This window comes from Mustela erminea, chromosome X (genome assembly GCF_009829155.1).
Source record: "Mustela erminea isolate mMusErm1 chromosome X, mMusErm1.Pri, whole genome shotgun sequence".
Classification (NCBI taxonomy): domain Eukaryota; kingdom Metazoa; phylum Chordata; class Mammalia; order Carnivora; family Mustelidae; genus Mustela; species Mustela erminea.
This window is the reverse complement of record NC_045635.1, coordinates 109811465-109823373: the sequence shown is the minus strand read 5'-3', so window position 1 is coordinate 109823373 and position 11909 is coordinate 109811465. Positions and strand designations below refer to the sequence as shown.

The 11909-nt window shown below is 36.8% G+C and overlaps 1 protein-coding gene across 3 annotated transcripts in view; it reads left to right on the top strand.

Annotated features, from left to right (window-relative positions):
• Window positions 1-11909, top strand: part of LOC116582840 (fibrous sheath-interacting protein 2-like) — a 67581-nt gene that overhangs the window by 44811 nt on the left and 10861 nt on the right. For 2 of the 3 annotated variants that reach the window (XM_032330632.1, XM_032330631.1), the window contains one exon: window positions 953-10326. In XM_032330632.1, coding sequence (XP_032186523.1) covers window positions 953-10326 — 9374 coding nt within the window. The remainder of the gene's footprint in view (window positions 1-952; window positions 10327-11909) is intronic. The other variant, XM_032330633.1, reaches the window with a different exon arrangement.

Sequence of the window (11909 nt, the reverse complement as noted above, 5' to 3'; positions counted from 1 at the left end):
ATTTGGAGGAGTATGGTTCAGTTTTTGCTAGCAACAGATGAAATTAAATGGGTATAATTTAAAGTGAGATATTTTGGTTGGGCGTGTGGTTTGCCTATGATATGATGAAATCAGTTGTCTTGCTTGGGACATATAGCTGCTCAACAGGCAATTCTCAAATACAAGTTCAAAGAGGGTTTTCTTTTTCATGTACTTTTCTAAAAAAAAAAATGACTTCTTAAATTACAGTCAAACTTCATACATAGTTGACTGTAATGATCCAACTTCTTTTTGAGATATACAGTTAAACTTTGCAGTCATTGATGATAGAGTTTATAAGAACAATGGCATTAAATATCTTGTTGTGTTCATGTTCCAGTGCTGTGACTTAAGTTCTTTTTAAGTACAACACTCCGAATCCATGTTTACAAATAGGATATCTGTACTCCCTTTCTATGAATATGATACATGCATATATTGGGTTGAACCATATGAAATAGCCATTTTGTGTGTCAAAAAATGTCAAACATCAGCAATTTCATCCAGTTCAATTTACTCTATACTATATAGTCCCATACTGGATAATTAGATAAACAGCTGAAAATATTTTCAAGAATTATATGAGGTCTCTAGTCATCACTGGAATCACGCTAGGGCTTTGCAGTTAAAGCTGAAGATCATTTCTCTGCCCTAGAATTTCCAGCTTTTAAAGCTGGAAACATAGCTATACAAGGAAGAAACCAGCACTTAGAGATCTGAATTCTGTTAGACTATTTTCTTAACTTCATGGCTGAAGTAAGGTTCCACAGGTGGGAAATAGAGATATGAAGAGAACTCAGTTCTGAAATTTCTTGACTAGGTTTTTCTATTTATTGAATTAGGTAAAATTCATGTATAAAATATTGCTAGTATTTTGAATGCTCAACATTTTCTCTTAATGCATGTTAAAAATAGTAATGTTTTCTGTTTTAAGGTCCTCTTGGTGAAAAAGTATTTACTGTTTCCACACCATTAAGGAAAAAATATGAATCAAAGCAGCCTCTAAGAAACATTAACTATGATACTTCACTTTATCAATTTTGTGAACATCTCACTGAATTAGTTATTTCCTATATAATGTCTAGCATTTCTGATTGTACTGAAGATAGTGGAACAAAACAGAAGTCACTGGAAAACCAAGATGCAGCTTTTAGCAAGGTTATTTTAATTCATTCACAAGTATTTGCAAGTCGGTCAGTTTCCATCAGAGGACTTGCTTTAAGCATTTCTGAAATCATTATTCGAATCCTTTTTAATAGTGACATTTTAAAGGCAGACATTACACAAGAAGTGGTTTCTGTGAAAACAAAATATATATACTGCCCAAGAGTAGCTGTGGCTGACTTCGACAATCTCTTTCAGGATCTCTTAATTGGAGTGATCCATGTTCTGTCCAAGGAAATAGGAATAAAGTATCAGCCTGACAGGAGAGGAAGAAGGAAACCACTCTCCAGGCTTAAAACCCATAATTTGCCCATTCGCAACAAAACCAAAACTATGAAAAGACAGACAGGCTATAGAGGTTGGAAATCATCTCCTACTCACCGAATTAATCAACTAGTACAGAAAAATAAACTAAATTCTCTGGCATGCAAATTAAGCACTCTGTTTGGTAGCCTAAAAACTCATGAATCCGAAGAAGTAGTCAATAAAATTTCCAATATTTTCAATTTGGTTTTGCAAGAGGAATGCCCAAATTGGGATATGGATTCTGGTGAAATATCACGAAAAAGATTCCTACCTTCAGATAACCAGCAAAATCATAGAATACCTAGAAATAACCCAGGGCTCTCCCCAAAATCAGTTTTTCTTCTGAACATTGTATGTGAGAAATTTATTAAAATACTTTTGGAAGAATGTACAGCCAACAACCTCCTTACAGATGGTCCTCTTTCTGGTGAAATACCAACAGAAGGTCAACTGCTCGACATACTTCAAAACATAGAGAATTATTGCAGGGGAACAATGGACCATGGCTCAGCATTTGAAGAATATAATGTGTCAGCCCTTTTGGAAAATCTAGCAGAAATAGATCAAGAATCTATGCTTAGTATTACTTCCCATACCTTGGTAAAATCCTTGATGGAAAAACTGTCCTGTAGTATATACCAACCTCCCAGAAGTCCACTTTTTGCAAACAAGCATTTAAGGTATAGAAGAAGACAAAGACTCCCTGGTTTCCCAAAAGGAGAAAGGCCAAAATTAAAAGAATCAAGACAGGATAAATGCTCTGTAAGATTCACAAATTATGACAGCAGGCCTTTGAGAGAACCACTGAATAACCTCACCGTGATTCATTCCAAAATGCAAGCCCCATTTGGTAAGCAATGTTCAGGAAAATTCTCTCCTCTACCTCCTCTTCAAAGACCAGGTAAAAAGGAAGTGAATGCAACAGCTATTCTTAACATGCAATATCCAGGAGGCATGAACACAGGAGTTTACTCTGCCACATTTCTGGAGGAAATAATTGCAGACATTTTCCTTAATCTCTCCACCTCCTTGCAGAGCAAAAATGTAAACATCCCTGAAGCTCAGCTCAATGAGGTAAATACATTAGATGTCAACTCCGTGGTGAATGAGTTTAACAATGCTCGAGTCACCGTTTTACGGGATGTTGAAGAAAGGATATGTTTTCCACCAATCAATAAAGAAACCGTTAGAAAGATTGCTGACTCAGTTAATAGTGCTGTTTCATGGGAATATGCATTACAAGTTACTGGTGGCAGTCATCTGACAGATGCTGCCACCTCAATGGCAGAACAGATAACTAAGGGCATATTGAGACAGAGTGTAGACTACCAACTCCCGCTGTGCTTCGTAGGAAAGCTCATGCCCAATTCATATTACCCTCTTAAAGCTGAAAATATATTGCAGAAACTTCAAAACAACCTGAGAGAACTTAATGACCAAGGCCAACATTCAGCGGGCTATACTACCATGTTATCACACTCATTTTTAAAAGATGTCATCAGGAAGCTATTATCTCAGCTCATTTCTCCACCCTACAAAGATTTGTGCTTGGGAAAGAAATATTTATTGACTTCAGATTTTAATGAGCTGTCTACCTGTATAATAAACAAGGTTTTGTCTTCCATTTCAAAGCATAAGATTTGGCTCACTAAATATGATTGTCAACATCTATATACAGAAAAAAGCCTTCAAAATATGGTGGAGTCTGTTTATAATAATGTTTTACAGATGTCTGACTCCCTTGTGTCGGTCCAGAAAAATATAGTAAGCCAAAGCCCAATAATGATTGACCGAATAGCCAGTCTCATTATTCAAGAGATTATTGAAAATCACCTTCAACCCTTTCTGTGTGGAGAGGGCTTACCTTGTTCAGTGACTCCACTGGATGAAATATCAAATATGGTTAAAGAGGTTCTCAGTGAGGTCACAGAGTCACATAGACCCCAGAAGCCATCATCACTAGGTATGGGCTTTTATCCTAATGCATTTGTAGAAGATATTGTTGCCCAGCTATTATCAAAGGTCTTTAACCCAAAATATAACACTGAATGTGAACTGGATAAAATGACCCAAAAAATAGTTAACTCAATAAATACCCATTTTAACAATGCTAAAATCTGCATTCTTCGTGATGACCAAAAGCAGTGTTTCCCCACTGTAGATCTAGACACTGTGGATGAACTTGTCAATTCAGTTTATGAGAATGTTCTGCAACAGCATGGACTAACCACTGAGGCTGATAATCAAGAATTCAAAGATAGTGACATTTTTGCAGAAAATGTTACCAATTTAATTGTAGCAGCTATTTCTGATTATCTTTTTCACCCCCTATTTTCTGGGGACTTGTCAGCTTCTTCCTATGCTACTTTAACAGCAGAGAACATTATTCAGAACATCTTTAGTGGCAGCAGTGACTCTATCAAGCCAAGCCAGCATTTATCTCCATATAACACCTTGCTTCCATACACACTTTTAGAAAACATAATTAGAGAGCTGTTATCTAGAATCTTTCCTTCTACATATAACGTGTTTTCATACACCAAAACTCCAAAAGGTAGATCAGGAATTAATTGTGATGAAATCTCTTCAAAGCTAATTAGTGATATCAGGATGAAAATTTCCCAACATGAAATTCGATTTTCAAAAGATGAAGAAGAAACCGAATCTATTTATTCAGAGACCGAATCTATTTATTCAGAGGATGATGCTCAGCATCTCGTTGATTCTGTGTTTAGAAATATGTTGCAAAACTCTGGGTCTCAAGAAACAGTTGAGCACGATATAAGTAGTAACAATGTTCTTATTGATAGAATAGCCAGTTTTATCATTAAAAATATCTGTCAACAGCATCTCCATCCATTTGTGTATGGAAAGTCATTACTTCCTCCATCATATACATACTTTGATGATGTGAGAAGGCAGCATTTTTTTGCTGGTGTTTACTCCTCAGCCTTTTTGGAAGATGTGATTTCTGGGGTTTTAAGCAAAATATTCCACAGGTTATTAGGTATTGTCCAAACAAACTCATTAAGAGATTCAGGAAAAGAACTGTTGGAAACAGCTGAAAAACTCATATATTTGATAACAGAAGAATTCTCAAAAGCTCAAGTTATCATCCTAGAAAATGCTAAGGAACAATTGTGTTTGCCCCAAGTGCATACAGAAGTAGTGACTGAAATTATTGACATGGCATATAGCAAAGTTTTGCAAGAATATGAACTGGAACCTGATACAGACTTTCTCAATGATACAAAAACATTGGCTGAAAGGGTAACTAAAATTATCCTGGCTGAAGTTTTTGATTTCCAAATTCATCCAGATTTCATAGCAAAGCTGCCTTTTAAATCATATTCAAGACTCAATGCTGACACTTTGATAAAGAGAGTTCATTATGCTATTAGGAAATCAAGACTCCAAAGACAGGCTTATACACCATATACCACCATATTATCACATACAAATTTGGAAAAAATTGTCACTCAGGTTTTAGATCAGATAAATCCATTGAACTGCAGTGCAGAAGACCCAGACTTTTTGCAGTCAGACTTCCGCAACACTGTTGTGAGGCTGATTGATGAGATCATGTCAATAATTTCTAAACATGCAATATGCATTATTAAACATGGAAATGAAAAACAAAATGCAATTTCAGAGAAAGATATCCAGGCTATGGTTGATGCCATTTATGCTGATATTTGTCATTCAAATCTATACCAGTCTCTTAAAAAAGATAAAAAGGACATAAGTAATATACCTGTTACAAAAATAGCAAGTTATATAATAAAAGAAATATTTAACCATCATCTTGAGTCATTTTTATCTGCAGATAAAACTCTTCCTTCAGGTACAGTGGGTCAAACTTATCAACAGAGAGCAACAGATCCTCAACAAAGAGAATTGTTTTTTATTGTAAATTCAGCTATCTTTTCAGAGGACGTAATTTCCAAGCTTTTATGCAGAATCCTTTATGTATTTTCACATAATTTCTTGGCTGCTGAAAACCCATGTAAAGCAAAAACTAATGTAACTAACATTGTTACAACATTAGTAAAATCAATTGTGCTAGAATTCACCACATCAGAAATTTTAGTTGCAGATCACTTGGACGAAAATCTGCATTTTTCAGAGGCATATAAAGAAATAGTCAAAAAAACTGTCAACCTAATTTATGAAAAAATATTAGATGATTATAAATCTCTGATTCATATTTATAGAGCTATACAAAGTGATGCTGTTGGTTTGGGGCAAAAAATATGTTATTTGCTATTAGGAGAAATTTACAATTATCAAGTGGAGTCATTAGTTTTGGGAGAATTATCAACTTCTTCCTATTCCTCCCTCCAAGATGAAAAGATCATCAGAAATGTGCTTGACAGCATCAACGATGACAGCCATGTTTTTCCGTCCTGCATCACTGTACTGCCGCGTTCCCTTTTAGAAGATCTGACTTACAAGCTTCTAGCACATATATTCCCTTCATGTGAGACTGAAACTGAACTCAGTGAGAAAGAGGTGCCACTAGATTATGAGTTTGTGAATGCAGCTTCAAAACTGACTGATGAAATTATAACAGAAATTTCTGAACATGAAATTAGACTTGCCACAGCAGAGGAGCATGTGGAAAGTATGCAATTAGGGGCAAGTGAGAACTTTGTTAACTCCATATGTAACAATATTATGAAAAATTTTAAATTAGAAAATGAAGCACAGAGTGATACATACAAAAACGGAGGCTTATTCCTCAGGAAAATAGCTGGTTTCATCATGAAAGAAATTGTGGACCACCATCTGCAGCCGTTTTTATATGAGGAAGAATCCCTTCCCTGTAACTTACCCAAAAATGACCATATCATTGAACCCTTGAATCCTGATAAAGAAAAAATACTCACAGGCTTCCCACAGGCTTCTGTGTATTCTGCTACATTTTTGGAAGATGTCATAATTGACCTTGTTAGCAAATTTTATACTCTCCCAAGTATTGCGGAAAACCCTAAGGACAAAGAAATAACAGAAAAAGACCCCATGGGCATGGCTGTAAAATTTGCAAATGGCCTGATAGGCGAATTTAGGAAAAGTAAAATTAAAGTCCTCGCAAATTCTGGAAAAATGTTTTCTTTTCCACCAATAGATAAAGAGACAGTCAATAAAATATCTGACTCTGTGTACGATGAGGTCATAGAAATGTATGGATCTTACAATGTTCAGAAAGATGATAGCAGTAACATTGTTATAGAGATGATAGCTGCTTTAGCCAAAAAGGCAATCTCTGCTTTCAAGATTCAACCACTTTTTTCAGGAGACTGGTCTTCCACCTTCTTTTCATTTCTAAATGTGGATAACATCATCCAAAAAGTTCAACACCTACCATATAATACCTTTACAAAAATAAATAGAAGCTTGAGGGAGAACCCAGTTTCTTCCCTAGAACAATTACCTACAATTACTCCTCTAACCTCAGGCCTGAAAGACATAATGAACACTTTAGAAATAGGTAGAGGAGCACATTATGGAAAAGAGAATTTCAAAAAGGAGAAGACATCTATGAAGACAGGTAGCATCCAGGAGCCAATATGTACCACTATAACTAGCATTATGAAGGGTGAATTGACTACCCTAGCATCAGGGTTAGTTGGAGGTGTGGCAGATAAAAAGAAAGGGGATGAAAAGAAAAAGGAAAGGTCAATTGGAAAAGAGAATGAGAAGGCATCAAAAGCTACTCTCCCAACAACTAATATGGAAAGTGAAGATACTCAGGGGCCAGATTTGAGTATGACACCTAGAAAGAAGGAAAGCAAGAAGAAACACACTCTGGGTATAAAAGAGGAGAAAGGGCAACGTGATGAGGTATACCAACATCTTTCATCAGCTACTGATGATACAAAAACCAAGAAGGTTGCGCTGGAACCAGCTTTAAAAATGGAGAAAAAGAAGAGTGACAAGAAAAGAGGGAGTTCATTAGAAAAGGATGATAGACCTTCTGAATTACCATCTCTGAAATCCAAAGTGAGAGATAGAAAGATCCAAGAGAAGAGGAGAGATTCTCCAGCTTATGGAGTTACAGATGACAAACAGACCTTGTGTCTTAAACAGGTCCAAATTTTCACTGAAAGCATTTACAGAAATGTTTTAGAAATGTCTCCTTTCCAAGAACCAGAAGATGATTCAAAATCCCCAATTCCTCTAGGTGATAAAGCGGTATATTTAACTCAAGCAGATGGCAAGGGTTTAGCCCAGCCTACCTCAACAAATCCAGGTAAACACAATGCTCCTGCAAAAGAGGAAGAGAATAAAAAAAGTGAAGATAAAGAGATCAAAAGTAAACCTAGTAAACCAGACCATCCACCAGAAAATAATCATGGGATTTTTCCTGCTAACTTTTTAGGAGATGTTCTCTCTGAAATAGTTAACAAATTGGTTTTTAATTCCTTACTGGGCACAGATGATACATGTCAGAATGTAACCAAAAATGTAAATCAAACTGCACTCGATGACACAGCTATGAAACTGATTGATTCCCTGTTAAAGGAGTTTTCAGATGCTCAAATTAAAGTAATGAACCCAGGTCAGGGAAGTCAGTTCCTCCCATCTGCAGATATAGTTTCATCAGTTCCCAACATACCTCTCAGGCAAAAAGAACCATCTGTGAATAAAGCACCTCGTGAGAAAAAAATGGCAGCTGCAACTAAGGTAGATTCTTCTGATGAGGCACCTTCTATGGCTAACATACCATCAAGTGATAAAATGTTAGTCAACAAGATTGTTCACTCCTCTCTGTGCAATATTTTGCAGGAATATAGATCTCAAGACTCCATTTATAAGGACATAAATAGTAATGGTGGAAATTTAGCAAGAAAGCTAGCTAATACTGTCATAGAAGAAATTTTTCAGCATCAGCTAAACTTGCTACTTTATGAAGAGGTTCCAGAGGCAGCATGTTTGCCTCTAGAATCTAAGGAGGTTATGAAAAAGGTCCACAAGGTAGTCCAAACAGCCTGCAAAGAATGTCAAACATCATCACCATATACCATAATGCTACCTTATGAATTTTTAGAAAGTATAATTTCTTCTCTTCTATCAAAAATTTTCTCAACAGTAGCCAGTGCAAAAGCAGAAATATCTGAAGATCATTTGTACACAGAACTGTATTTCCTTCAAATGAAGTTAATAAGTACAATTATGACAGAGATCTCCAAAGATAATGATATGATTGTAAAGTATGTAGAATCCTTACATCCTAATGATGATGAAATTATTCAATTAGTGGTTCAGACTATTTATAATAATCTCTTACCACAATTTGGATCTCAAAAGAGCATACAAAATTGTGTCAGCAGTGGTTGCAAAATCCTTTCAGAAACCATAGTTAATTTAGTTGTACAGGAAGTGGCTGGCAACCAGTTGCAGAACTATTTTTCTGGAGAGCTAACACCACATCAGTGTACAGAAGTTGACAGTGTTGTTGAAAATATCCTTAAAGATGTTATCCAAACCACTGAAGTTCCCCGGTCTCAGCCATCACAGGTTTATAAACTGCCTTTTCACATAATAGAAGAAATTGCTGTAAATTTTTTGTCAAAGCTTTTATCTATGTTTCCAAAAGTGGGCAAGAAACAAAACAATTCTCTACATGCTGAAATGCAAACAATAATCTCAAAAATCTTAAGTTCGTTCCAAGACTATCTCTCTAAAAGTCAAATTATAGTAGTGCCACAGGCCGAAGAATCACCCACTGTATCTTTAGCAGACAGTACAACTATTGAAAAAGTAGTTACTTCTGTTTATAACAGTGTTTTAAGGCATTCTGGCTCCCATATTTCAGTGTATAAGGATTTAATGAGTAAAAGCAATGTCCTTTCTGATATAATAGGATTTTTAATGGTGAAGGAAATTTCCAATTCAGAACTTCATCCTCGAGTAGAAGAAGAAGCATCAAGATCAGAGTTAGTTCTGGAAGCTGTCAAAATTATGGAAAAAGTGGTTAAGATCATTGATGACCTTAAGTCAAAGAAAAAGCCTTCAACAAAAAAAGAGACTGTGTTAGATGCTAGGTTTTTAGAAGAAATGCTGGCCTTGTTCTTGGCTAAACTAGTAAAGCTGCCAAGTGCCTCAAGCAGAGATGCAAAAAATTTATCAAAGTCTGAGGTAAATAAAATTGCATCTCAATTGACAAAATCTGTGACAGCTGAAATTGCCAGAAATAACATTAGTGTTGTAGCTGCTAATCCTGAAGAAAACTTTTTAAGTCCAGAAAGTATAGAAATTATTTCTCAGATAGTCGAGTCTGTTTTTAATCAGGTACTACAACAATCTGGAACTCATGAAGAACTTTATTATGACATGAAAGGTACAAACAGTGTCTTCCCTAAAGAGGTAGCTTCTTTACTCATCAGTAAGGTTTCCAATTGTCCATTAGAAGTGATTAGCTCAAAAGATTCAGAGGCTGGTCTCTTTGGTGATTTGGATCTTGGTCGAATTGTCGAAAAGGTGCATGACCATGCAGTTAAAAGAGGGCCTGAGCTAGAGCAAAAAGAATTAGGTCAAGATTTAAGTGAAGAGGAACTTCCAGTTAAAATAATTCCTCACCGTGGGAAACAACCAATCAGTATCGATCCAGACATTGTGGCAGAACACCTAGGAGTCATTTCTATAAAAACACAACCTCTTGAGAAACTGCAGTTGGAGTGTTTAACTAGAACCGGACGCAGCATTGAGGCACTGAGAAGAGTGTCGGCGAGCGGGAGGAGTCACTCAATGGGCACACCTGAGGCAGGAAAGCAAAAGCGAGAAAAGCGCATTTCGTTGGATGAAGTGGGACGACTGAATGTAAAACCATTAGAGGTAAGTGCTAAACGCAGTGGTGGAAAGAGATGAGTAGTGACTGAGACCTGGTTGTCCTGCGATTTCCTTCTTCAGGCAGGTCTGTGGGAATGCATTTATAAAATATTGTCAATGTTCTCTTGCCCAGCCCAGTAGAATTGGGACACTCTGATTCAGCCACTTCTCTGCCTTCCTGGGACTCACCCGTCAGCAGTGTGGCTCGGTGTTAAGGTGGAAAGCTATTTTCCATTAGCCAGTCAGACCAAACCTCCATTTCTTGAAGAATGGGAATACAGGGAAATACCCTTACCAGCAAACAGGACTCATTGGAACTGTAGTCCTCATTTGGCAACCCAGAAGAAATGCAATTTTTATAATCTCTACAGTTCTTTTTAAATGCATATACATTATCATAGTATTACATGGGTCCAAAAGGGCCAATTAGAACAACAGGTCAACCTGTTAAAGATTGAAATCCTCAGACTTAAGTCTCCACAGTAGTATTGTTTTACTTAGCAACGTTCATCAACAAACATCAGACTGCAGGCTCTTTACAGTTCATTTGTTTCTTCTTCTTTCACTTCCATTACATAATACTTTCACAGAACCCTCTACTCTGACACACTCAGGAGGAACCCAGTTTCTTTCCTATGCTACCCTTGTTCTCTACCCAGCCGTCTTCATATTTCTATTTTTATGAACTAGTTTTTCTGCAGTCCTATATTTAGGTTTTAAGAATACTTTAAAGGGGCTTGAATTGCCAAAACACTGTTCTTGGTACAATATAACTATTGAAAAAGTAGTTCTGTGTACAGATCTTAGGGCGCTAGGGCCTAGGGATGGTCCTTCCGGGAGATGGAGTTGTTACATTGATCCAGCCCCACATTCTCATGTAATACCAAAGTCCCTCCATATAAATGAGCCTCTTGCAAGGATGATGGCGTGCAGTCACACTCAGGATATAGTCTGTGATTTACAAAGTGAGCAGAGTTCTACAGAAGCAGCCGGCTTGGAGCGTAAGCCCAGGACTATATTTTCCTTAGCATTATTTTCCAGCCCAATGAACTAAGTCTCAGAGCTGGTGAATACATTACAGGTTTTTGTTGTTGTTGTTGTTGTTGTTGTTGTTGTTGTTGTTTTAGTCTCAGATACTCAGATTGTCAGAGACATTGATGGAGTCCCCTTGGTCCTTAGTTTCTTGAACCAGATGAAGATCCTTTCCAGTTCTAAAATGTTCTTTTCTCTCTCAGTTCTCAAAATTACATTATCATTTACTTGGTAGCTTTCATTTATATATAAGTAATTCCTTGGGCACAAGATCTATGTCTCAAAACTATAGACAATTACCTCTAAGTCATTACCTCTTAATCATCTGTCAGTTTTGGCTACCTGCTTTCTTCTTTCACATCCTTTATCAGTACGTTAACTATCTCTTTATAGCCCACAGAAAGTTGGAAGAGAATAGCTAATCCAAAGCAACCACTGCTGCTACTCACAAGGGAAGCAAAAGCTGTCTCAGGGAAAGCAAATGGACCTAGCTAGCCCAGTTCAGACAGAATCTTGGCAGCGAGGTGGACAGTGGTGCCGTCCATCCCCAGTGGAGG